The sequence below is a fragment of the Callorhinus ursinus genome, unplaced genomic scaffold (genome assembly GCF_003265705.2).
Source record: "Callorhinus ursinus isolate GAN/ISIS: 27379988/994484 unplaced genomic scaffold, GSC_fseal_2.0 scaffold5, whole genome shotgun sequence".
NCBI classification, from domain to species: Eukaryota; Metazoa; Chordata; class Mammalia; order Carnivora; family Otariidae; genus Callorhinus; species Callorhinus ursinus.
In genome coordinates, this window is record NW_027397067.1 from 80,244,494 (window position 1) to 80,271,738 (window position 27,245).

At 51.9% G+C, this 27,245-nt stretch overlaps 1 protein-coding gene and 1 pseudogene across 3 annotated transcripts in view; one reads left to right on the forward strand and one right to left on the reverse strand.

Annotated features, from left to right (window-relative positions):
* AGO2 (argonaute RISC catalytic component 2) overlaps window positions 1-27,245 on the reverse strand; it is a 109,976-nt gene that overhangs the window by 82,106 nt on the left and 625 nt on the right. Inside the window, exon 1 of one of the 3 annotated variants that reach the window (XM_073893253.1) lies at window positions 25,804-25,825. The exons of the other annotated variants lie outside the window; for them this stretch is intronic. Within the exon in view, the coding sequence (XP_073749354.1) occupies window positions 25,804-25,810 (7 nt within the window). The 5' untranslated portion in view covers window positions 25,811-25,825. Of the gene's footprint in view, window positions 1-25,803; window positions 25,826-27,245 lie in introns of those variants that run through there. 3 annotated transcript variants of the gene reach the window in all.
* LOC112823761 (U12 minor spliceosomal RNA) lies at window positions 11,581-11,678 on the forward strand (annotated as a pseudogene).

Here is a 27,245-nt window from a genome sequence, read left to right on the forward strand (position 1 = left end):
TCCCCCCCCCACCCCCGCCAGGCGTCAGACCCATGAGAGCACCTGGCCCCGCCAGCCCACGGCGGCCCACAGCGGCCCGCGGCAGAGGCTATCTGAAGCTACAGTTTTGGGGGCACTACGTAGATGATGCAGTGAAAGACACACGTCCCTAAAACCACCGAGTGTCCAACACATGCTCTGCGCCGTGGGGAACATCGGAAGCAGACACGGCCCCATGGGCAGTAGCTCCTAGCCAGGAGTTAACCTCCGCGGAAATGACAGTGACACAAGCAGCCATGTTCAAGTGCGTTGGAATTCTTGGCTGACTGTGCGTACCGACACTAATTCAAACACACCAGCAATAAAAGAGCAATTCTGAGGCAAGCGGGAAACCAGGGCAGTGACCATCTATGTGACGCTAAGGAGCAGCCTTAGGGACGCACACTCTCGGAACTCCCTGTCCGTGATTCCACGTTTGTTAGCGACCACACTGAGGTATGTGTGGATAAAGGATGACGGGCAGGATTTCCTTCAAACTGCTCCTGTAAGGAAATAAAACTGGCCACGTGTTAATGCTGCTTGAGCTGAGAGACGAGTGCTTTAGGGGCCATCAGAATTTCAGCTTGCACACGTTAGGAAGTCAGAAGCTCCGCGGAAAGTCTAAAAGACATAACAGCACAGGAGTGGATGCTCAGGGCGGGCAGGACTAGCCGGACGAGACGTCCGCCCGGGCTCTTCACAGGCTGGGGGCAGGGCACACATCTGGCCGCAGCGGGCGGTGTGGATGAGCACACGTGCATCTTTTGGGGATGGGGATGGGGGTTGGGGGGGGCTGGGGCTGTCCCCAGGGGTTCGGGCTGCTCAGAATGTGGTGGCCAGCTTGGCCCCCACCGTGGCGCGAGGGCCAGGGCCCAGCGAATGCCGCCTCCGGCCACCTCCCCCCGGACTGTAGACTTGGGCGGGAACACCAGTGATGACACACGGCTGCCGAAGCTGAAAGGGGCGTTGCAGGCTATAGGGGGAAAGGGAGTAGCCTGCTCGGAGGCCTCCACAGCGGCCTGAGAGCGAAGCGAGAATGGGAAACCTCGTGGCTCTCATGCACAGGAAGCTGGCAGGGAGGCTCACCGAGGACGTCAGTACGGGGCCAGGCCAGTGAACTCCCGTGTGGTGATGCAATGTCAAAAATAACGGTTTGCCCCACTCTGCTATTAATATTCCCTGCCTTCAGGTCTGCAAATATACTAAATACGACCAATACAACAAGTTATGCAGAATGTCCTCTTTTTATGATTATAAATTGCTATGTTCACAGTAGAAATTTACAACTCAGACAGGCTTACGAAAAATACGGTAAGATTTTCCCACAATCACATACACAGCGAAAAAACATCAATGCACAATGTCCTTCCGAACATCAACTACATTTCGATTTGCCTAAAGGAAGCAGGCAGATTCCAGGGCGCCTGGGTGGCTCAGTCGTTAAGCGTCTGCCTTTGGCTCAGGTCATGATCCCAGGACCCTGGGATGGAGTCCCACATCCGGCTCCCTGCTCAGCGGGAAGCCTGCTTCTCCCTCTCCCACTCCCCCTGCTTGTGTTCCTGCTCTCGCTGTCTCTCTCTCTGTCAAATAAATAGATAAAACCTTTTTTAAAAAATAAGTAAATAAAGGAAGCAGGCAGATTCCAAACTCTCGACGGGGGCTGGTGCGACCCCTCAGCAGACCGCTTCCAACACGAGGGGGCTCACCCACAGGCACCTGCAGCTCTCGCCGCCCCTCTCCCTTCCCACAAAGCGAACATGCACCAACTCTAACACCATCCAGAAGCTGATGCTCCCAGCACAGCATGGAAAAAAATGGGAAAACTGCCCTGTATGTCCCCTGATAAAACTGTCACACACGTTTATAATTTTGGCAAAGCTTTAAAGCACAGAAAATTAAGAATTTTATAATTAAAATAATTGGAAACCCCAAATGTCCTGTCAAATGAATGGATAACACAGAATGTGGTATATCCACGCAATGGAATAGGCGTCAGCCATTAAAAGGAAAAAAGTACTGATAACCTGCTACAACACAGAGGAACCTTGAAGATACTCTTAGGTGACACCAGAGGCACGAAAGTCCACGTGCTGTATGATTCTACTCGCATGAAATGTCCAGAATGGGGAACTACATTGAGCAGAAAGCAGACTAGCGGTTGCCAGCAGCTGGGGGAGCGGAGAGGAGAGAGGCAGCCAATGAGTACGGGGTCTCTGTTCCGGGGGGATGACAAGGTTCGGTGGTCACAAACACCGTGAACGTACTTAAGGCCACTGATGGCGTGCTGTAAAATGGTGAACTTTAGGTTATATGTACGTTACACGCCCTGGGCTAGTGTTTAATCATTGTGTGCTCTCAGCACTGAGCACCTTGACGCCCTTGCACAGGAACCAGGACTTTCCTTGGCAGGCTGCAGCGGGGAGTATGCCTGCCTGCCTGAGTTATCAGCACCAACACATCCTGCACATCTTTAACCACAACACATAAAAATACAGTGGTAATTTGGGGCTTCGTGAGCTAGATCTTGAAAAAATAAAGCTGTTGTTTTTTCAAGCGTTCGTGTTATACAAGGCAGGGCTAAGCTCCCGAACGTGGGTTTTGGCCTGTTCTTTCCCTCCATGAACACGCCTCCTTTCTGCCACTCAGCACACACTCTGGGGGTGCCCCCCACTGCATTCCAAGGTCAGAACACTGGCCCTGCACCAACCACTGGCCCCAGCAGCCTACGCTCCTCTTCCCATCACCAGTGGAGGCCCCGCCAGAGTCTCTGGGCCCTCCTCCCGCGGCCCCTCTGGCCCCGCAGGCTGCCTGCAGGCAGGGACATGGCGGAGGGCCCAAGCCAACGGCACTTGCCGAAACCCCAAGGAGCAGTCGTGGGCTGAGGGAACCTCGCCCAGAGTGGCTCGCTCGCTCCAGGAAAACCACGGAGTCCTCTGCTTGGCCAGGAGAGCGTCTGTGGTCTGGGGCCACTGATCTACCATTCCTGAAACACCCAGAAGTCCTAAATGCTCAGGGAGCCAGGTGAGAGCAGTAAGGGACAGACTTCTCTGCGGATTTATTACTTTCCAAACGCTCCAAAGAGTGATATTGGGGTCATCTGCTGGGTCACAGAGCAGAGTGTTCTGAATGCCCAAATGGTCCCACGGGCAGTCAGAGTGACCCCGGGAAGAGTCCTCCCATGCAGAACTAGCACAGCTGAACAGAGGAGGCGACCACGAAGACCTCATCCGTCCATCTGTCCATCCACAGCATCCAGTGCTCCTCCTTCTCACTGGTGCCTCTCCCTGTACCGCGACTTCTCTCTATGCCCACCAGGTGGGACCTGCTGACATCACCTCCCAGGGACCCCAGCCACTGCTGGCTGGTTCCATGAATGCTGACCGTGGGGGGCTCCAGCAGCACAGGGGTCAGGGAGGTGGGGTCAGTCTGTCCTGGGGGAATGAGATAAGCTTTTGACTGGACGAAAGACCAAGGCATTCTTACTTAGCTATTTGGCAAGGCTTCATGAGAAACCCACTTTGAGCAAGCAGATCCTGGAAAGAAGGAATTTCCATCAGCAGAAAATGCGTGTGCAGGACGGGCACCACGACCAGGGACCCACAGGCAGCACAACCAGAAGCACAAAGGGCATGAGGGCAGAAGCGCAAGAGGCTGGCATGGGCCTAGTGAGGTCATACTGGGTCGTGACGCCAGGCTCCAGGGGCTTACAGTGTGTTCTATAAATAGCTGGCAACCTCTGCAAATGGCCAAGTAGGCAGAGTGACCACAGCAGGGCACAGTGGCCCCCTGCCCACTGCCTCTGCCCTCCGGCCGCTGCTCCGGCCACGTGGGGTTTGGAGAGCTCTGCCTGCCCTGTGGTCCCCATGGCGCCCGGCTCTGCTGTCCAACACCACCTCCCTAACCATCCTAACCACAGCCTCCGCGCACCAGACGCACTACCTATCTGTCCCCCAGCTGTTCGCCCCCTGCCCAGGTCACATGCTCCCCGAGAGCAAAAACCCTCTGTGTGGGTCTGCCTCTCCTCAGCATCTAGCACAGGGCTCAGCACATGGCAGGTGATCCAAACACCGAGGAAGGAAGGCACAGTGAGAGACGGCAGAGACACAGGTCAGGAGCACGGGGGGCCACGAGCGGAGGGCCCTGCACCAGTCCTGGCAACAGACTGCAAGGTTTCTGTCCTGTCCTGGGGCCAGGGCTATGACAAGGCGGCACATCAGTTAGCAAGCTCTCTTCCAACAGTCTTCAAACGCTCGGAGGTAAATGCCTGCTGGTTAAGAATCAATTAGAACACTTGCCTCTATGTGGGTCACACCATTCACTCATCTTTTTTCTAGAGCAGGTCAGAAGCTACTAGCAAAAGCACATACACACCATCCTAAACTGCTGCCACAGGGACCAAGCTTTACCTGAGCACACCCTCCAACAAATCCCCGAGTGGGCTTCTGGCCATCCCATGGGAGAAGGGGAGAAGACACTAAGTTTAAATACAGTGGCAACAAGGAACCGACAGGGTAGGTGGCAGGGAAGGGGCTCTCTTTCCATGCCCCAAGAAAATGTTTTTAACTAATTTTGGGTACTAGCCCGGAATGGAAGCCATTTCCAGACTGCTAGCCTCTCTCAGATGAACCCCCAACTCCATGTGTACTTAAATAACTAGGAAAACCCATCTGCATCAGCTGGTAAAGACAGAAGATCTCTCAACAGAACAATTTTACAAGCACTTCCACAAAAAGCACAAATAGAATTTGCCAAACTAAAGACACCGCTCAGTGAGGCTGCCTCTTTTCAAAAAGAAGTCTGTGAGACCTGAGGGGAGCCCAGCTCCTTCACCAACAACCTAAAAGAAAACACCCACCCAGCCCGACGGGCCCCATTTCCTTCCACACCAGAGACGGGGGGCCCTCTTCCTACCCACTCGCACCTGCTCCGAGGGGCAGGCCTCCCAGAGACCTGGCAGACACAAGCGCAGCCCCCAAACCTCTCAGGCCCCCACCTGGCTGGTCAGGCCAGCCAGGCTGCACACAGGAACCCGCACTCCAAAGCTGACCCCCTCCTGGGGCAGTTTCATTAAAACATGTTTGTAAGGCAGGATGCAGCTTAATGTAAGCGGGCTCTCTAACAGTCTCTGCCATTAGATATTCACACAGATCATTCCACAGAGGGAGAGAGAACAGAATTTAGGATTCTCGTAACTCAGCAATTCTCAGAGTGGCCCCAGGAATTCCTGGGGGGGGGCCCAGGAGCCGCTAAGGGGGTTTCCCAAGGCCAGAAGTATTTTTGTCCCAATACATAATACTCTCTGTACACGGAAGGTTCAAGAGCAGAAACTGCAGGTGCTGGCTCCAATCGAGGCAATGGTTCAGCGCCAGAACACAGCTCCGCCGTGAAGGGGGGGAAGCCAGTTTACCTAGAAATGTTCTTACTGAAGCAGGAAAAAGCATTCATTTTATGAAACTCTGACTCTTCAGCCTCCTCATATCTGTGTGAGGAAACAGGAAGTGTGCGTCACCCTAAATGTGGTGGCCGTCTCGCCGTCTGGAGGAAAAGTACTGGGGTGAGTGTCAGGCCGGGAGCTGAGCTTCCTTTCCCGGGGAAGATGGCTCAGGTGGTGGACAGACTTCCTCAGCACTGACCCAGTGGCCTGCCGCTCCCAGAAAACAGCCCCCCCCCCGTCTGCAATGATGCAATTCAAGCCTGCATGCAAAAATGCGAATGGTGGGAGACTTGTCACCACCATAAGCTTCAGGATTCCAGATCCTGAAAGACTTCTGCTAAGATGCATGGTGACATCCATGAACCGGATGTGTGTCTGTGTGCAATGACGCAGCCAATGTCTGGAAAACCCGCACAACTCAGGAGAGCAATGCTGTCCAATGATGCTGCATGACCTCAGGGATCACACCCAGCTAAGCATCCAACCACACCACATCCCGCGTGGTCTCAGACCCCGCACTGCCACCAGCTTGTACGAAACTGCGACTGGGCACGGGGCGCCTGGGTGGCGCAGTCGGTGAGCGTCCGACTCTGGATTTCGGCTCAGGTCGTGATCTCAGGGTCGTGGGATCAAACCCCTTGTCAGGCTCTGTGCTCAGGAGTCGGCTTCTCCCTCTCCCTCTGCCCCTCCTGGCAGCTTGCACCCACTCCTGCTCTTTCTAAGGAACAAAGAAACAAAGAAACAAACTACTACTGGTTGAGTTTTGGTGTGGTAGCAAAGAAGAATATCCACAATTATCTGAAAAGGCTACTAAAATACTCCTCCCTTTCAGCTACATATCTGCGTGAGGCCAGATTTTTTTCCTTATACTTGAACAAAAACAACAAATTCCAGTAGACTCAGTGGGAAGCCAACTGCTGCTTGTATTTGGCCCAACCTTAAGGAGATTTACAAGAAGTGTGAAACAATATCGCTCCTCACTACATTTTTCTTTTTTTGGTTTTAAAAAATTATCTTTCATAAAAATACGATCTAGATAAACATATCAGATTTCTCATTGTCTTTATGGCACATTATTTTTTAGACTCCTTGGTTTAAATTTCTAATACGATGAGCATCAACAGAACCCACATAAACAAAGGGTCTTTGGGGCCCTTGATCATCTTGAGACCATGCAGAGGTCCTGAGGCAGAAGGCTTTCAGAACCACCGCCTGCACTTCTCATTTTGTGGCTCGGGCTGTCATACAGACTGTCTTCTGAAAACCCAGTGGCTCTGCTCAGGGCTCTCTGGAACGATGGCAACAGATGCAACTCTCACGGGCACGCCGAAAACCCCAACTGCTGAGGGGCCGCAGACGTGTGGGGCCAGGTTTCCGCCAGACGGGGGCCACAGCAGCGGCACGGGTTAGCTGGCGGAGGCCTGGCGGGCCCACCCCGGCCCGGCCGGCAGAGCTCCCGCCCAGCTCCCATGCCGTGCCGCGTCCCGCTGACTCGGGCGGGAGAAGGCCAGAATGCACCAGATAGTCCTCTCTCTCTAGGAAACTGCCAACCAGAAGAGGGAAACAGGCACACAGAAAGTGTCGAGAGAACAAACACAGAGTTAATCATTAATAAACATGGAAATAGTCCATGCTTGTTCCAAAGCAAGCGAAAGGACCCACGGTACACCTCAGTGCCTTAAGTTCATTTACAAATGTCTTTGGATTCACTGGGTTAGTATTCTCCTTCGACAGAAACCGCCCAGAATGGAGAGGGAGGCGAGTACGCAGTCTGTGTGAACAGTGACCGGTCCGAGTCTTGTAATATAGGGACCAGCGCATAGTTCTGATACCGTTTTTTGGAGGGGGGAGGGGGAGGCTTTGGCAAATCATCACATTACCTCCAAGTTTATTCAGTTACTTCAGCTTAAACAACTATTTATCAAGTGCTCAACTCAAAAGCAGCAAACATCATTCACTTCAAAATACATAAAATTTCACCAGGGAAAAGATTTGCGCAAACAGGTGCTCTTCACCACTTCCAGTGAGCAAACAGCTTTCTCGCCCAGCTCCTAAGCTGGAGGATTACAGGCCTGATGACTGGTCCTCACCAGCCCTGGGGGCTCGGTCGGAGGTGATCCCAGCAAGAGGGGAGAGGAAATCATCTGCAGGCTTTTGGAAATGCTAAGAAGTCTGCCTTCCTATTTTATAGCTCAATCTTAAAACAACCCACCACCGAATTCAGGTCCCCTTGTGCCCCTGCACTAACGTGCCAACTGCACGCACAGACGGCAATGCCACCAGCCCACAGCGGAAACAGAGCTCGACGTGCGGATGCGCTACCATGACACAGGCTACGTGAAGGTCAGTGCACAAACCACGGTGAGCAACATAAAGCACAGGCCAGGGGCACCCCAAACAGCCACCATGGCTCACTGGGCCACCCCTGTAAGTGCAGCCCTTTTTGTTCTGATGTAAAAAGAGGGGGAGATCATCCAGGGATCCAGAAGCTCTGCTTCAAAAAGGGCCTTACATCCTATTACCCAATTCTGGTCATCATCCTTCAGAAAAGCATATAGAAGGGGTCCCTGTGTGGCTCAGTTGGTTAAACGTCTGCCTTCAGCTTAGGTCATGATCCTGGGGTCCTGGGATCGAGCCCCACATTGGGCTCCCTGCTCCGCGGGAAGCCTGCTTCTCCCTCTCCCACTCCCCCTGCTTGTGTTCCCTCTCTCGCTGTGTCTCTCTGTCGAATAAATAAAATCTTTAAAAAATAAAAATAAAACAAAATACTAGAAAATCCAAACCCACTAGTTCCAAGTCAATTTTTTCTTTTTATTCCTTGGGGAAGTTTATGCTACCACAAAGAGTTCTCTCAAAGAGTCCTCTACATTTGCAATAATTATGGCAAAGCAACGCAAGCTACTCTCCGCGTGTGTTCAACCCCCGGAACAGGTGCACTGGCCTGTCCTGACGACACCCACGGGTCAAGGTCCTGGAACGTGCAAGACGGGTGCCCAGCTCCATTTCTGGGCTCCGGCACTTCCTGCTTTGTGCCCTGCACCTCCGTGTGCCTCAGTTTCCTAACCAGCAGTACCAGCTAGGGTCATGTCAACACTCCTAAAGCACTGCACAGGTGCACGGTACACAAGCAGGCAGGACACCCATATGAGCTGCTGTTAGTGACCTGACTTCCTCCCTCACCCCCGGCCACTTCCCTCTGCAGCTCGAGTCACTTCCTGAGCCTCCAACTGCACGTGTGTGATTCTCCTCCTCATCTTCATCACACACAGGCCTGTGGCCATCCATGAGGGTCCCTGCCACGCACCTATTCACTACCTTCCGCACACTTCCACTATTAACTGTCTCCTAGGTCCTGTAATCATGCTGTAAATAGTTTTAAAGCTAAAGACCATGGGCGCCTGGGTGGCTCAGTTGGTTAAACGACTGCCTTCAGCTCAGGTCATGATCCTGGAGTCCCTGGATGGAGTCCCACATCAGGCTCCCTACTCGGCAGGGAGTCTGCTTCTCCCTCTGACCCTCTTCCCTCTTGTGCTCTCTGTCTCTCATTCTCTCTCTCCCAAATAAATAAATAAAATCTTATAAAAAAAAAAAAAGCTAAAGACCATGATTTGCCAAATGCAAGCATTTAAAACAGACCACTTTTAAAATAAACAAGAATGTAATGACGTGGATGGTGACAGGGCACTGTGCAGGATTCAGGTCCTGATGGCCCAGGAGCAGGCCTGATGCCACCAGCTGTCCGCACCTGCTCTCGGTCCCGGGGTCCACAAGGCGGCTGCTCTCGGGCCACGCTGGAACCAGCGGTGCCTGCCTAGCACGCAGCACAGCTTCCGTGACACCGAAATCTTACTTGAGCAGCGGCGGCAGCTCGAACTCAAAGCCAAAGTACCAAAATGAAAAGGGAAGCTCTCCGCTACCTGACCAACAGCCGATATTACAGGGCACACGTCAGGTCAGAAATCGCATCTGCAGACTGCAGCAAGTTCAGGGGCAGGGGGGCGCATGCGAGAAACACAGGTTACATGAAGTTTAAACACGTCCAGAGTGGTTTGGGGGTTTTTGTTTTGTTTTGTTTTGTTTTTAAAATGTAGACAAGCCTCCTGCAAGTGTCCGTTTCCAGGTCTCTACTTTGTTACAGGCAGAGACATCCCCCTTTCCTGCACCTAAGAGCCCCTCCACACCAAGGTCTGTTTCCAATTAAGACACACTATTGAGTTACAGCACAAACGTGTCTGCTTTGTTTCTTCTGGGGCTTTGTTTAGAAAACAACTTTGACAGCGTCCAACCAAACAACCAGGACCGAATACGGGAAGAGTCACTTACAAGAATCAGAAAAATCTGTTCCCGTTCAAAGAAGGGTGTTTTACGAGAAACACGTGCCACACTCCTCTGTGTCGGTTTGCAATCTCTAATCGAAGCAGCTAGGCCGGGAGATGTGCCTTTCAGGAGCATGATGGAAAATTCCGTGGACAGACGGACGCGCTGTCCTGTAGGACTCAGTGTGGGATCTTCGGGGGACTATACAGCATTTGCACTGAGTCATCCACATCCCTGCATGGGCACCCCATAACCGAGCTCTGCACAATTTCTGCGGCCCATCATCCAGGCCACAGCGAGAGCTCCCCAAGGAACCCCACCACCTACCATATCAGCACCCTGCTTTCTGCAGCCCTCACCAGCCTCTGGCAACACACAATACTGGCACAAACTTACCATGCAGCGTAATTTTTAAATTCCCCAAGCAGGGCATACTCCCCCACCAAAGGAGCCATGCCATTTCTTCTACCCACTAACATAATCGCTCTCATAAGTAACATGTACTGAGCACATCCTAGGCACCAGGAGGCATTTTCCATGTAGTAACCCATTTTCCTTTCACAGTAATGACTGTTAATTATGATAGAACAATTAATTATTCTACATAATTAACAATCATGATGATCCAGAATTAAGATGAATAAATATATCGAGTTATTTGTTATAACTAAATGTCTCTATATTGTATATAAAATATACCACATTCATTATCCTGATAATTCTAGGATATGTAATTTTATATTAATAGTTATTCATTATAATAACTAAAATTGGTACTTTCATTATCCCCACCGCATAAATGTTTCCTCATCGAGAGCCAGTGTGACGAGAGAAGCCAGGATGTGAACCCAGGGACCCTCTACTGTTAGCCTTGGGGTATGGACCCACACAGCGGGTGCTCAGCAGATGTCCTGGAGCCCCCCCCCACCCTTATGAATGAAGTCAGCTTACTAGAGGGGCTTCTGTGATCAACCCCTTGGGGAAGACATGTTTTAGCATTAACTGTTTATACCTCAGTGCCTATGTGGTTTTATTAAGCAGTCTAGTCCCCCACCCTACACACACACACACACACACACACACACACACACACACACACGTGCATGCACTCGCACACACGCACCCTCTGCCTCCACCTCTTCTGAACCAGGAACCGGGTCAGGTCCTGCCCTCTAGCAGCTTCTAGTTAGTGAGAGACAGACACCAAATCATCCCCTCAACACTTCCCCAGGGACCAAAAAAGTGCTCTGAAGGAAAGGGGGTGTGCTAGACGTACACGGAAGAAGAAGGACCCTGAAACCAGCAGCTAACAGGACTGCTTGCCGCGGGCCAGGCAGCCATTTATAATCCCCTGAATGCTCCCAAATCGGGGGGAATTTCTACACCCAGTCCACCTCACGAGAAGACCGAGGCACAGAAGTGCCGCACGGCTAGGGGGCCTGGAGTCGGGCATCAGGCCCCAGCCGCCTGTGCTCCCGGCCTGTGTTCGGAAGGAAGCCACCACCTGACCCGCGGGTACGGCCATCATCTTTTCACTTTAAACACGGGTCCCTCCGCCCCACACGCAGATAAACAGCACTCAGAAATGCTCAAGATACGAGGTGAACAGCAGCAACATAAACTTAGAAATGCAGGTGAATCCCAACCGTCTATATATATGTAGGGGAAAAAAGTCTAGGGGCGCCCAGCTGACTCAGTTGGAAGAGCATGCAACTCTTGAGCTCAGGGTTGTGAGTTCAAGGCCCACAGGTGTAGAGATTACTCAAAAGTAAAATCTTAAAAAAAAAAAAGACAAGAAAAAAAAATGTCTGATGCCTTAAACTTATGAGTAAGGAAAGTAATAATTTGGGGTGGTGCCCGGATCCTCGCTGCTAACGTGAGACGGATTTCTGAGCGGAACCACTATCTGCCTGCCCCCCTTTCACACTGGAAGAGCAGACTGGGATGAAGGTCATGAATGGGGTTGAGAAGGGGGCAGGGGTGGGTGGAAGAAGAGGAAAAAAACGTCTAGAAATAACCTCACACGTGTTAACAACGCTCCCTCCCAAGGATTATTACGGGGTGACTTTTTTCTATTTATGTCAGTATCTTCTAAATGCTTTGAGATGAGATGTATTCCCTTTCTCGCGAAGAGAAGAATACTTTTTGGAAAACTGGAATCGGGAGGCCACACTGCCTGTGGGGAGAGCCCACACCACAAGCGGACTGCGTGGAGCGACTGCTCTGATGAGGGCCGCAGTGCTTGTCCTGGGAGGCCGCCCGCCAGCCTCATCTACCGGCCGGTCAGCCTTGCTGACCCGAAGCACACAGTGTATCGACATGTAGCAAACGGAGTCACCTGGCAGTCAGCGGCAACTGTTACCAAGTTGCTCTTCAGGCTCTGATGCATACTTGGTAGCAACTCTCCGTAGCAACTCCCACATTTACTTGAGCAACACCAAGACCAATTCTATAGGGAGGCTGGGGGTTCTGGCTCTCCTGGATTTGTTTCAGATTTTAACCGCAACACAATTTCATTTTCCCCTCCAGACTACTCATTACCCTCCACAGACACTGAACGGAATTTCTCATACACTAGAACTGGAAGCAAGGACATGAGACATACAACAGGAATGCCATGTAGCCCAGGTGGGCTCCTACAGGCATGATGCAGACAGGAATTGTCAGAGGGAAGGGAGCAGAGGAGAGAGGAGCCAGCGGAGGGGCTCTGGAAGACAAGGTTCTGACGGCCTATTATTTGGCTAAACACAAGAAAGCCACACACAGACATCAATCCCCTAGCTAGTACATTTGTTTCTCCCAGGGATACTGGGTAGCAATTCTGAAACCACTTTCTATGTACTAGGTCTGAATGTATCGTGGATAACCAGACACAGACTTCTCACTATCTGGTAAAGAAGTTATAAATAAGGAAAGAGGAAAGCTAGAATAAACCTTGGGGTATTGGACTGGAATCAGAAGTATCAGCATGAACTCACGGGTTTTCATAGATATACAGGACAGATAAATATAGATGCGCATGCATGTGTGAGAACAGATACACTTATTTCCTAGCTGTGTCTACCACAAGGACGCCCCAACAGCAAGCACACACCCAGGACCCCGGGCTTACTTGCTTTCACCATTCTCCAATAAAAGGAACAAGGGCTCCCTGACAGGATGGACCGGGCAGAAAAAATACAAGGTGAGCCTAGGGCAGCTCGTAGGTCCAAACAGGAAATGCTGAACCATAACAGGGGTTGTGTTGGAAGGACACGGGCGCTCCTGGAAAGGGCTCCACGTCAAGGTCACAAAAGACAAAGAAAGGGGCTGCTGCAGACTGGACAGTACAAGAGATGTGACAACAAATGCCATGAGGGCCTCCAGGCTGGAGGGGGTCCTGAAACGGACGCGATGTGTCCAGAAAGCAGACCTACTCAGACTAACAGCCAAACTGGATTCAGATCTGTGGCTTAGGTAACAGCGCCGCTACCCGAATGCCAATTCCTTGGTGTTGGCAACTGTCCCATGAGTCTGTAAGATAACCTGAGGGGGAAGCTCAGATGGGAACCCGGTACTACTTTAGCCACTTCTCCCCAAGTCTCAAATATGTCAAGATCTTGCTGTGTCTCTGTCAAATAAATAAATAAAATCTTTAAAAAAAAACCCAACCAAACAAAAGAATATCTAGGAAGGCAATGAAATGAAGCGTCAAATAATGGAGGATAAGGGGCGGGGAGAAATGGGCGGGGAGAAATGGGCGAGCAAGGCTGGACCAAATTGGTGGGTGGAGTGATGGTGCCCATCACCATGGGGGCTCCTTCTATTTTCTCTACTGTGCACGTTTGAATTTTTCCTCATGAACAAGTCCTTTAAAACTTCTTCTCAAAGTCTGCAAACAACGTAAATCTGCTCACTTCCATTAGTGCGCAGCACCACCCAGGCAAACCGAAGAAAGCAAAGTCAGCCATCTCTAGCCACTGTCCCCATCTGCTCCGTCCGCGGCCCGAAGTGCCTGTCCGGTGGGCCGCGCTGGCCATCTCCGAGCCACTCCCCACCTGTTCACCACCGTGGCCAGCAGGACCCTTAGAAACACGCACGGTGCTTGTGCAGCTCTGTCCCCTGCTCCTGGCGTTCTGGATTGAGAGCACCGTGCCCAGGGCGCCCTCTGCCCCTGAACCTGTCCAGCCCCATCCCAGGCCCCCGACAAGCCATGCTCCCTGTCATATTCCCTCCCGGCTCCGGGAACGTGCTCCCCATCCCACCTGCACTAAAAACATCTGCTCTTTTCCGTGGATTTGTGGGTGACCATTTGATTCGTGTCTGTGTTCATGACTCAGACAGTGAGTTCAGAGGGCAGGAGCTGCTTGAGTGTGCATTCACCGCTGTGTCCCCAGCACCGGGTACGATGCCAAGTGCATAGCTGGCACACCATCCTTTTTTCCAAGAGTGAACATCTCTGCCATTAGACGTATGGGCCTGACTCTGGGTACCGGACTCTCATATTCTTTCCTGCCCCATTAAAGTGCGCTTAGCTTTATTGTGTCGTTTCTAGCTCTCCAGGCCCAAACACACTCCAAATCTGGCATGAAGAAATGGACCCTATCTTATAGCTATTAAGTATATTAAACTTATCATAGCTGTTAAGATCTGGGCAAAACATGGTTAAACCTAGGGGGGTTTTTTTGCACTTTGGTAAATAGTAAAGTATGCAAAAACAGGTTATTACATTAGGAATTTCATTTTCTAAAAGGCCGTGATAACAGTAAGTATTGGTAAGGACGTGGAGAAACTGGAACCTTCGACACTTGGTGGGAATGTAAAATGGTGCAGCCGCTGTGGAAAACAGTCTGACGGCTCCTCAGTCACAGAGTATAACCCCGCAATTCCGCTCCCAGTACGTGTCCAAGGGAAATGAAAACATGTCCACGCACCAACTGTTACATGAACACTCATGGCAGCAGTATTCACAATAGTCGAAAGGTAGAAACAACCCAAATGTCCACCAAAAGATGAACAAACAAACTGCAAGACATGCATACAATGGAGCACTGGAGCGTAAAGAGGGATGGGGTGCCGACACGTGCCATGTGAACCTGGAAACATCGTGCTCAGTCAAAGCCAGACGTAGAAGCTCGTACAATTTTGGATTCCACTTAGATAAAATATCCAGATTAAACAACTCATCAAGACAGGACGCAGAATGGTGGTTGCCCAGGGCCGGGGGTAGGGACCTCGGGTACAGGGCTTCTTTTTGGGGTGATGAAAATGTTTTGGAACCTGCTAGAGGTAATGGATGCACTCCCCTGTGACTTTACTGAACACCCCTGAATCATTCACTTACAACATCTTGTGATAGGGCACCCGGCTGGCTCATTCAGGGCAGTGTGCAGCTCTTGATCTCCGGCTTGTGAGTCTGAGCCCCACTCTGGGTGTAAAGGTTACTTAAAAATAAAATCTTAAAGAAAAAAAATAAAATGCCTTGTGTTGAGTGAATTTTACCTCAATTTTTAAGAAAGGCTATGACATTTTGAAAGAATTTCCTCTTTGAAACATCTAATATTTTTCTTTTTCCCTTGTTAACGATACAGACACACTTGGAGAAGACCACACAAAATATTATCAACAGTGGCCGAGAGCAGTGGGGGGGGGGGGGGGGGGGGGGGGCGCCACCAGGGAGACTGGAGTTGTCTAGAACAAGGCAAACAACCCTCTCACAGCATCCAAAAGATGACTGCAAGACTCCTTAACAACCATCATTCTACAACATGGACTTAAAACTACCTTATTTCAATAAAAATGTGCGAAAATAAAATACAAACCATGTCTCAAATAAACGTTTATTGGAATGACACCGGGTACCTTTGGAAAACTTAACAGTGTGTCTTGCAAAGTACAACTTAATTTCATCCTTGAAGTTCGGCAGGGATGGTACCCCCAGCCCGCGGGCCCCCCCCCCCCCGCTTGCTGCCCCTACAGAAGCACGGATCACCCACCGGGGCGCCTTCTCCGACGAGCCCGGGCTCAGGCTCAGCACCATGCTCCAAGCAGCCAGGACTCTTAAGTCATTGGTCATCGGAGGGAGAGGACTCCCTGATGGAATGAAATTTAAATCCCTCAAAAAGTCAACCTAATTCTTTGCTTTTCCTCTAAAGACCAAGAAAATAAAAATAAAATAAAATAAAAATGCCAGAGTTCCTTCAGCTTTACAACCAAATTTCTTACCATCTATTCTATAAATGCTACTTCATAGCATTTGTCTTCTAGAGAATTTTCACCCAAGACATCCATTTTTTCCTGAATTCACCTCTAGAATTCCATGACTGAAAGGTTCACCAGCTCTTCACAGGGGCCTTCAGCCCCAGGGACAGCACAGCTCCCTGCTTGGTCCCGGGCCATATTCTGGCTCTGGCGGCAGGCCAGGGCTGGGGGCACTGACACGTGTCAATGCCTCAAACTCTCACGGGAAGGCAGATGAGATAGCTATCCCCTCCTCACTCATGAAGACACGGAGCTAAAAACAGGCTCAGGAGCGCTCTGGGGCTGCACAGCCCAGAGGGGGCGAGGCCGGATCCCACACTCACGAAGCTTCTAGCTGGGTGCGGCAGGCCATGCCTCCCACCCAGCACAGGCCACCTCCAGGCCTAGCTCCTGAGGGCACAGCTCTGGAAATGACTGATGGGAGCAAAGAGGGAGGTAGTCAGCGCCCCTCGCTGCACCTCCACTGGCCAGATCAACAGCCAGGCTCAGCGGAACAGACTCGTGGGGTGCACACCGAACCTACCAACATCTAGACACGTACTCACGAGAGGGGAGCTGGGAGGCTGGCGGAGAAGGAAGACTTTTCACCGTCTGCTCTTTGATACCCTAGGATCTGACTTTTCCCACGAACATCCATTACCTGCGTAAGTAAATCATCTCATAAAGTGGCCCCCACAGTCCTGTTCCCTCCAGACAGCTTAACACACATCACCCTCGAGGGACAGCTGCCACCTTCCACGCCAGACAGAGGTGGGAGAGACCACTTCCACGGGGAGCCGCAGTCACGAGGGCAAGGGGGGACTGCAGCCAGAGAAGGGGCTCAGGCGGCCCGCGGGTGGGAGTTTTCCAAAAGTGTTCACAAGTTTCAAGTCACTAGAGTAAAACATTAACAATTAAATGGAATAAACATTTAGTGAGGAAAAAGAAAACACTACGGTGGACACTGGGAAATAGACCAAAGATAACCAAGAGGATCCAGGGCGCAAGCAAATGCAGTGTAATGCATTTGTTAATGAAGGACACTGACCACCAGGGAAAACACACCGGGTACAATAAATGTGCCAGGTGAAGACAATGGATTTTTTTCTCCTGGATTTCCGAGAGTTGCCTTACATGTAGCCCAGACAAAAGTGGGGCGCCTGGGTGGTTCAGGTGGTTCATCCGACTCTCGGTTTGGGCTCCAGTCGTGATCTCAGGGTGAGATCAAGCCCCGGGCAGGCTCCGTGCTCAGCTGGAGGATTCTCTGTCCCTCTACCCCTCTCGCCCAAGATAAATAAATAAACCTTTTTAAAAAAAATTAAAAAATAAAAAACAAAACTTGCCTCAGCTGCTCCTTCCTTCCCCCATCATCAACGACCCCAGGGTTCTTCTCAGGCCAGCTCGGGGGAAGGGTCTCGGCTCCGGCCCCATGTGCAGGCTCCCCTCCACCCCCTCTGCTCTGCCACCGGCGAAAATCCTAGCACCTCCCCACCTCTAGGTGCATGAAGACTCCCAACTCCTCCTGTCACACACGTGCTAACCAGCCTCAGGGGGTCCCTGCCACCCCACAGCATCACCTCCAGAGCTCCAGGCCTCCCCCAGCACTCCGCAGCAGCCTGCCCAGACCCGTCTGTCTTCTCAACAGGTTGTCCTGCCTTCAGGCTGCTCCCGGACATTCCTCTGCCTTCAAGATACACCCACTACCGAACAGCTGACCAGGGGAAGTTTTTTACTGCAGAAGCAGAACATCAGCGTCACACCCTAATGAAGTGACGGAGCCTAATGACCGCCAACCAACAGCAAGGGCCGTGAGGAAAGCGGACAGACCTGCCTCCTGAGGGCGGGCCTGCATCAGTGGTGGAATATCAGCGTCCGAAAGTCCTCAAACCCCAAAAAGTAGAACCTGCACCGGATCAAGTCTTTGGGTCTGACCACTGATTTGCAGGAAACCACACAGGACAGAGGAACATGCTGGATTACACCAAGATGTCATCAGCCAAATCCAGAGTGTGGGAAACAAGCCCCCCCAGCCAGCTTCTTCCACCAAGAAACAGCGAGAAGCGGGGGAGAGGAGGAGGAGGAAGCTAGAGATGAAGAGCCGGGACATGGCGGTCTGCGGCCGGGGTGGTGGGGGTGACACCTAGAGGCACAGGGTTTCTCTGGAGGGGCACCATGTCCAGACACTGTGGGAGTGGCTGCATAAGTCTGTAAGTGGACTAAGACACACTAAATGTTATACTTTAAATGGCAAATTGCATGGTACATGAGTTATACATCAATAAAGCTGTTACTTTTGAAAAGATACTGAAAAGACACGTCAACCAATCACAACGTGAGCCTTAGCTGGATCCTGACTCAGTCACCTGTGAAAATCCACATCACACGAGTCACCGGGCGGATCTGAAGAGGAGCTGGGCCGCCCAGGACAGTGAAGAGGAGTCGTCTCTAAACTGGTAACTAGAGGACCTGCTAAGGAGGACTGGGGGAGGAGGGCAGAGAGACCCCCTTCCCCTTGCATAGCTTGCTCCTGAGGATGTGTAAATAAAGCAGCATGACTGGGGTCTGCACGGAACAACAAGGGCGGGAGGGACGGCAAAGAGGAAGCAAGGGGCTCTGGGGGCCAGTGGGGGGGGGGCACACACGCTCCTACTCCCTCACCTCTTCCACCTGGCCCAGGCTCAGCCCCCGCACAGCGGCCTCCTCCAGGCAGACTCCCTGCCTCCACCCGCCCTCGCTGGTCTGTTCCTAACACGGCGGCCACACGGATCACTTTAAAAACTCAGCCGACGCCTCTCCTCTGCTCAGTCCCTCCTGGGCATGAAGTCCTTCACAGACTCCAGGCCGGGCCGATGCTGACTTCCCCACCCTCAGCCTGCACCTGCCTGCCCCTCTCACCTCACCCCCCTCCCTCCTCTTCTGGGTCTCGCTCCAAGAGCACCTTCTCGATGCGCCTGCACTGTCTCCGCCCCTACGCTGCTCCCTGGCCCTCACCTTCGGCAGGTACTCCAGACACGCTTCACAGCTACCTCACTGGTGTGGCTCTTGTTCTGACCATCTCCCCTCACACAAGTTCCTGATTGTTCATCCCCAAAAGGCTTCACTGCCTACAGCTCAAGGTTAAGTTGTAATTACCAGTCACAGGTGCTCTGAGACACCTTCCCAGTCTAACTCGATGTTCTTGCAGTGAGCCATGTGCTTGAACATTTCACGAACGGCACGCTTCTTGAAGCAGCCGCACGCATAAGGAACAAAGCCTCCCCAGCAGTGTCCCCCCCGTCCCCAGTCACTGACGCGGCCACTCGAGGGTCCCCACATAGAAACTACAAGCAGAAAATTGCGTTTGGGTTCCACCCGGTTGTGACCGGACGCATGGCTTAGAGACAGAGCCTGGTGCTTTGTCAGCATCACTTCTGTCCACGGGACCAGGCGAGGCGGGTCCCCAACTACCGTGAGCCCTAGTGAGCAGGCTTCATCCCCACACTGCATTAGACCTGGGGCCCTTCTGAGGGATGCTGACAGGGACACTAGCTCAGAGCACCAAGGCCGAGCTTTCATTTCCCTGGTACTGAGCCCTACGAGGCAGCCATGAACACCAGGCACCCGGCAGAGGATGTTTATCAGGGACGTGGTTTTTTTAAAATGTTTTCTTATCCCTCACCGCTTGCAAGGAGAAGACCCAGAGGTCAACCAAGGAGAGGAAGGGCAAGATCGGAGCTCGTGTACCCACCCACAGGGGCTCTGGTGCTCAGCAGACAAGGATACACTGACACAGTAGAAACAGTAATAGTTAGCAGGCGCCTTCCGTGCACCCAGCGAGCACCGTGGCAAGCCATTGCAATCTGCCTGCGTTATCTCGTCTGATCAAAGCACCTCCACCATCAGGTGCTCATTCTCCATATGAGGAGGACACGGAGGTTCAGCCAGGATGCAAGTGAGGTTGGCCCGACGTGGAGCCTGTGCCCTGGGTTTGTCATGGCCCCGGGGGGGGGGGGGGGGACCACGATGCCACAGTGACACTAACAAGCCCCAGGGTCTGCAGGCGCCTTGGCCCCCAGCCTCTGTCCAGAGTTCTCACTCTCTGTACATCTTCCTTGGCTTTCTCCCCACCTTTTACTAGTATTTCTCTATCAATTCCTTTGTTTCTACAGAGGAACAAAGGTTGCCTGGCCTGCTAGCCCTAAGGCCCGGGGAGTCCCCTCTTCTGGAGCCTGGTCCTTCTCGCGCCCTGCCCAGCCCCCTGCACGTGGACAGGACCCTGCTCCAAGGAGGACGGTGCCAAGGACGTGAGTGCAAATGCTTTCGGGGCCGGAGGGTCGGTCACCACCTGTAACTGCGGCGAAGAAGCAGCCATCCAGTTGTGTCAAATGCCCTCCCACCTTCGTACCCTGCATAAGCTTGGTCAAAGCAAGATCGACCCGAGGGGCCTGACCGTGTGGTGAACAAGCTCCCCCTGGAGGGCCCCCCCTATCGAGTTCATGAAGCACCCCCACTTAGTCCTCAACCCTGTGGACGGGCCCACCAGGCTCAAGCTCCCCCACAAACAAATGAACAAGACATTGTACACAAAATTCCCAATGGTTGTATTATTCTGCTTTGAGTCAAAGCTGACAAGTTTCTCAAATGGCTCTGACCTATGGAACCCCAGTATTCTGACCTTTTATGTGTCAACTCTTAAGTACCAGAGTTCAGAGCCAAAACACCCAGAATAACTTGAAAAATGACCCAGTGCTGCCCCTCAGGTGACTGCCCCAGATGACCCTCGAGATGGGTCTGAGTTACAGTGAAAGACATTCAGGGGAGGAACCACCTTGATCCCTGCGTCTGGCTGGTTTTAAGGCTCCCTATAGTTCTGGGTGTGCTGCTGTGGGTTCTTAACGACGGAAACAGAACAGTTTTCACTGGGAACTTACTGAAGCCTCCAGAAGTAACCCTTCCAAGTCTTCTGTCCCAGCTCTAAGCAAAGGTGTGAGAGGCTGTATTCAAAGCAACACGGAACCGTGTGGGGCAGCTCAAGGAAGGAGGGGCCTTCATGAATCAGACCTGGCAGCTTTATCAGAAAAGGGAACCACAGATAGGTAAGCCTGACTTGTTCTGGTCAATCACAAAGTCCGCTTTGGAGCCTCCACACTTTCGCCTCCCAGAAACATGGGCCCAGGCCCAGCAAGCCCACTCTCTTCCCATTTCTCTCACTGGTAATGAAGATGCTCCTGGGTCCTGAGCTAGGCTCATTTTTATCTCCTCTCCCAGCTCCACTCCTCACATCAGCGGGTCTCAAACCCCGTATACCAAGGCAACCACCTGGGACATTTGCAAAATTTAATTTCCAGGATCTTCGGGTGATTCTTCAACCAGCTGTTAGGCTAGAGAAGTGGGGCTCACTCCCCCAGGGTCCCCAGCTCCCACTCACTGAGCCCCAGCTGTGGGCAGGCCCATGAGGCCGCTCCCCCCTTGGCCCTCAGCGCTGTCCTCCACCTCACTGAGGCCTTCCAGCCCCCTTCCCCAGGGCCCAGCTCAGTCTCAACATGTCCAAATGCCACGTGTGACTCTCTTCCCCACAGCCTGCCGGTCTCCTATCATGTCGTACTTTTGCTGACATTGTCATCATCTGCCCATAACAAAGCTAGATGTAGTGATGCCCCGCTGGGTGTCCCTCCAGAGGTTCACCAATGTGGTCACGAGACGGGGATGCAGCCGGCTCCCCAACCACCACCTGTGGATGCTTCCTTTGGGCGGGCTCTGCGCGGCGTGCTCATTCACGCCTTCTGAACTTCCTGCCCAGCAAGAGGGCAGGGCCAGACCACGGTGCAAATCCACACCCACCCTCCCTTGAGAGTGAAGATCCAGCCCAGGGCTACTCAGCACATCTCACTCTGTCCTCTCTGAGGACAGTGAGGTCAGGGCTCTTAGCCTCATTTTCCGGGTGTGCAAACAGAGGCTTAGAAAAATGACACAGCTGGCCACAGTTTCGGAGCGAAGAAGGGGTAGTTGGGGGCCCAGATACCAGCAGATGTCACCGAGTAAGTGGACCCCGTCTAGTAAGTACAGACGCCAAGATCCAAACCCGGGCCCAAGCTCACGTTCAGAGGGGACCCCAGGGGGCCTGTCCATCACTCCACCAAAGCCATCCCACCGGGGCGGGGGGGGGCACCACGGTCTCAGGCTCTGACCACCTGCCTACAATTCCCCTTTCCCACTTCCACATACTGTCCCCCACGCTGCTGCCAAGACCCCTCTTCTCTTTTTTTAAGATCTATTTATTTATTTTAGAGAGAGAGAGCTGGAGAGCGTGCTCACAGGAGCGGGGGGAGGGGCAGAGGGCGAAGGAGAGAAGCAGACTCCCCCATGAGCGTGGAGCCCAATCCCACAACTGAGCTCAGGACCTGAGCCAAAATCAAGAGTCAGATGCTTAACCGCCTGAGCCCTCTGGGCGCCCCACAAAGCCCCTCTTCGCTTGCAGTGCTGTCAGAATCAGCAAAGCTGTGGGTGGGCTGACCCACCTTCCTTATCACGTGCACGTGGCCCCTGGGCCCTCACGTACAGGGTTCCCAGGGGTCTCTGGCTCCTTCCTCAGCCCCAGCCATGGCAGAAGTCAGCAGAGGGGAGACACGAGGGGCCCGAAGCCAGCCAGGCCCAACGCCCTGCTTACGGATGAGGAAACAGACGCAGGACACCGCAAGGCTGGCGCCAATGACAATCCCTGTCCACTGCTTGAGCTGTGACTTGAGGGAAGTAAAAGGAAGACTAAAAGGTGGGGCTTTCAAGTTCTAGCAGGCGGGTGGGCTGGAGCGGAGGGGGCGCTGCCTCCAGTCTGCAGCTAGCGATGGAAAAATCAGTGGCCATCTCTCCAAGACCAGGCCTGCATCCTTCAGACCTTAGGAGGATTTCAGTAAGAGAAAAGCCACTGAAGAATGACACAAATTTAAAAGGAGTGAGCCCACGGGGCCTGGCTAGCTCAGTTGGCAGAGCATGCAGACTCTTGATCTCCGGGTCATGAGTTCGAGCACCATGTTGCATGTAGATCTTTAAAATAAATAAATAAAATGTTTAAGCCCTTTATTTTTGAGCCAATCTACAAGCCCAAGGTGTAAGAAATGCTTTGAGTCTGGGAGACATCCATCCTGATTCGCCCAGGCAGCCCTGGGGCATGCCTGCTGTCTCAGGGAAATAATTAGGAGCCACCCCGCCACCCTGGTTCACTTACAAAAGTTTCCAGTGTAGACAATAAACTGTCTGGTCACCCAGGGTACAGCTCTATTGAAAGATAAATTAGAATGGCACAGGTGTTTGGTCATGAAGAGTAAGGACCCAGAGACCAATCAGTGGTTTCAGGTTTTTAAACTTTGAGAGAGAAAAGCAGGGGAAAAAAATTAGAGCAGTGTACCTTAGTGATATTTAAACTGGCTAGAGTGCCCATGGCCACGGCGCCACACTTGGGGTCATCCGCAGAGGACGAGGTAACAAAGCTGGGGGGAGAGCCAGGAAGTCTGGAGAAATGGTCAGGAGCAAACATAGAAGGTGACTGAGGAGATCTCCCCACCTCACACTGCAGAGGCCCTACCCAAACCTGGGGAAGAGACATCCCCACCTTCTCTGAAGATGCACAAATGCAACACGCTTCACAAGTACCATCCATGTTTTCTATACATCCTAAAACATCCCTTCTGCCCAGAACAAGATTCTTCTGCAACGGAAACTTCCAGATGCACAGGGGTCTGCCTACAAACACTGCTTAAGATAAATGTGTCAGAATTAAAATCACAGGCAATTGGGTCTCCAACCAGCCTTATTCAACAAAACAGAGGGATCCTGAACAATAGGGCTCTTTTTAGAAAACGGGGGAGGGGGGATAAACATACTCTGAAGAAAAGGGATTTTAAAGATTAAGTGTCTCCAACCAGTCCACAGCAGGGGGACGGGCGGGGGAGGGGTGCTGGCTTTAAAGTCCAGATTAAAGGGCCCCAAAAGACACAAAACCAAATTTATGTGTGAACTTTTATTAAAATCCACAATCCAACACAACCCACTGTAAACACACTTCTGAGATAACAAGAGAACTTGACTATGGACTGTTGTGAAATGGCACTGGGTTTGCCCTATTCTTTAGGCAGGGTGCTTAAGTATTTGGGGTGAAATGACAGATCTGGAATTGGCTTTCGAGTATCTCCGCAAAGCAAAAGGGGAAAAGGGGAAAACATCGGAAGCCAACGCAGATCATCTTGATAGCTGCTGAGGCTTGGTGATGGAAAAACGGGCGAATATCGTACTCGTCACTCAAACTATTTCACAATAGACACTATTAAAAAAACTCAAGTGTTACATTTTGAACACCCACAGTAATGATTCATGAAACAAAAACATATTTTACCAGACACACGTAACACTCATTACAAAGAATAAACCGGACTGACATTGTTCCAAGTTGTGACACTGAAATTTGAAGGTAACGAGAAATAATACCCTGCTTCTGAAAACCAGACAGGTTTGAGGAGTTGAAGTTTTTCCATCTTGTTTTCCTACACACTTATTTACAGTTAGTTTCTTCAAGGTCTGTAACAACAGATCCGCACCGTCTGGCCTGCAGCAGCCTCACCAGGACCGAGGGACGTCTGCTGTATGGCAAACGCACACCATCACTGGCAACCAGGACATAGCCCCACTGATAACTGGGGTGGGGAGAGACGTGGGGAGCAGGAGGAACCCAATGGCACCAGAAACCAGGCAGAGAGCCAGTTATTCTCAAAGTCACAATCCAGGTTAAATACCTCTCAAACAAGACTTCTAGGTCACAAAAGTTACTTTGTAGCAATGCCCAGAGGGCTGTAACTCACAGGAGCTTGAGCACTATAAAACCAAAGAAACAATCCCCTTAGAACAGGATTCCTCGGACATAGTAAGATCTTTAAGTCGTTCAACATCAACAACAACGACAAACTAAGCTGTGCATCTCTGAAGGTTCAGGGTCATCACTGGAGAACCCACCTGAACCACCAGCTCTTTGAAATAGTTAAAAAAAAACGAAGAAGTAGTTACATAACAAACCTCAGAGCACAAACACTAATTCACATATGTAACAGCGTTTATCACGAGCATAACATTCACCTACTGTGAGCTCTACCTTTTGAATTAATTTACTTAGTAAGTTGCTTAATAAGTGTATTAAAATTGGAAGTAGCAAAATGATTTGTGATTTTTCTACAATCCAGACTGCACAATTTCATGATTCTAAATTAGGAAATGTAACATTAAAAAGTGTTTCATTGAAGAAACTACTCCAAAAGTTCAAGCCAAATTAAAAGCCTTAGTATGTAGAATAAAACTGAACTGCACACAGCCTTATAATTACAGCACACTCACAGAGCCTGAAATTTGGGTTCGTTCCCATCGCGCCATTAGCTAAGAACTATCCTACAGACCCATTTATTTTTCTTCAACCAAAGCTGTCCAATTCCAGGGCAGGTTTGTCGGTGAACCATGGGGCCCTCTCCCCACCACGCCACAACGCAGAGGCCCACAGCAGAGCAAGATTCTTCCAAAAGGTGTTAGGGGCCAGAAAGGAGCCTGGAGATCCAGAGGGCTACAGGTTTTGGAAAATGAAAGGCGAGAAAAACAGCCCCGTGCAGAGCACACAGCTCAGGGTAAGCAGTGCTTCCCAAAGCTCTCATTTCAATTATACCTGAGCGCACGCGCACACCAGTCCAGTCTAGATGTAACAGGTACTTCTGACTGTGGGTCAAGGTCAAAAGGACCGGAGACCACCTCTTTAAGGAGAGTGTACAGAGTCAGCTTGGGATCAGACAGATCGTCCTAATGCTCACCGGCCATATGACCTTGGCAAGGTTCTTAACCTACGGGAGCCTCTGTTGTCTATCTTCAAAATGAACATCACCAATTCAGCGAGCCATCCTATGGATTTATTAACTTGAGACACAACACAAAGCTTGACCTTCCTCAAGGTTCCTTACTTTTTCGGGGCCTTCAACTTTTAAACTGAAGATCTGAAAAAAAAAAAAGCCACGTTGTATTGGCTAACACTACAGGGGCTCCTGGGAGAGCCTCACTCGGCTAGGTGAGGGGCTACCCTGCCATCCCATGCGGGGTGGGGAAGGGAGGGAAACCGACTGCCCAGGGTCTCAAGAAGCCGAATTGGCCCTCAGGACTGTGCCAACAGAGCCCAGGGCCCTTCCCCCCCAGACCTGAGTAACCTCCCAGGTGCAGTATTAAAACCATTCTTCAATCAAACTACCAAGAGCCTGCAAGGGCTTAAAAGTTGGTCTCACTCAGCCTTGGAGCAGCTTTCAAATTAAGTGACCATCAGAAAAAAAAGACACTCAGAATTCACAAGGCATAGAGCTGTTTGTGAACAGACACAGCAGTGAGGGACGAGGTCAAGGGACCTGAGTGGATCGAGAGGGGGCTTCCAGACGCCCTCACTTGGAGCAAGTCTGGCACAGGTCAAGCCGGGGCCCCATCAGCATGGGGCCGCGCAGGGCCAGGCCCGGGAGGACGCCGAGCAACGGGGCCAGGGCCGAGGCTGGTGCCTGCAGGGCCCGCAGCCGGCTGCAGCCTGGCGGACAAAGGGGACGGGCAATGCCCTGACCAAGTGGCAGGGCCAGCGGGAAATTTAGGAGCCACGTGCCTGGCGGGAGAAGGAAAAAAGCTTTACAACACTTGACCATTTTCTTGGCCCAGCACCTCAGCCGCCCTTCCACGGCACAGTTAAAACAAGGGGGGGAATGCGTTACTCCTTTAAGTTTTTTAGAACTTTTCCAAAGAAAGGGAGCGGACTAGTAAGAAGGGGTGCTAAGGGAATCAACACATCTCCTCACCGTCTTCTAGTAAATTGTAAAAGGCAATTAGCACTTGAATAAGGAGCCGGCGTGTCTGGAATGAAAATGAGACGCACGCAGCTTTAGGGTTTTAAGGTGCCGCTTCCCGTCCCTCTCGGTCTACAGTCCTAACTACCAACAGGAATTGGCCAAAATTCAGCATTTCCAGACTTTCCTTCAGAGAAGGGGCCGCAGAAGTGCTGGCAAAGAGAAAAACGAAACTGAGTGCGCTCCAGGCTCGCCGGGCTCGGTCTGGCGCCGGAGCCGCGCGGCCCCGGCCCCCGCCGTCCGCACCCCGAGCTCGGCGCCACCGGGCCCGAACCCCCTCCGGCGCTTAGAGCCGGACCGGCCCCGCCATCCCCGCCGGCCCCGCGGCGCGCAGCGGGGCCGGGCGCAGGAGGCCGCCCGGGCCGGGCGGCGGGCGAGGCGGC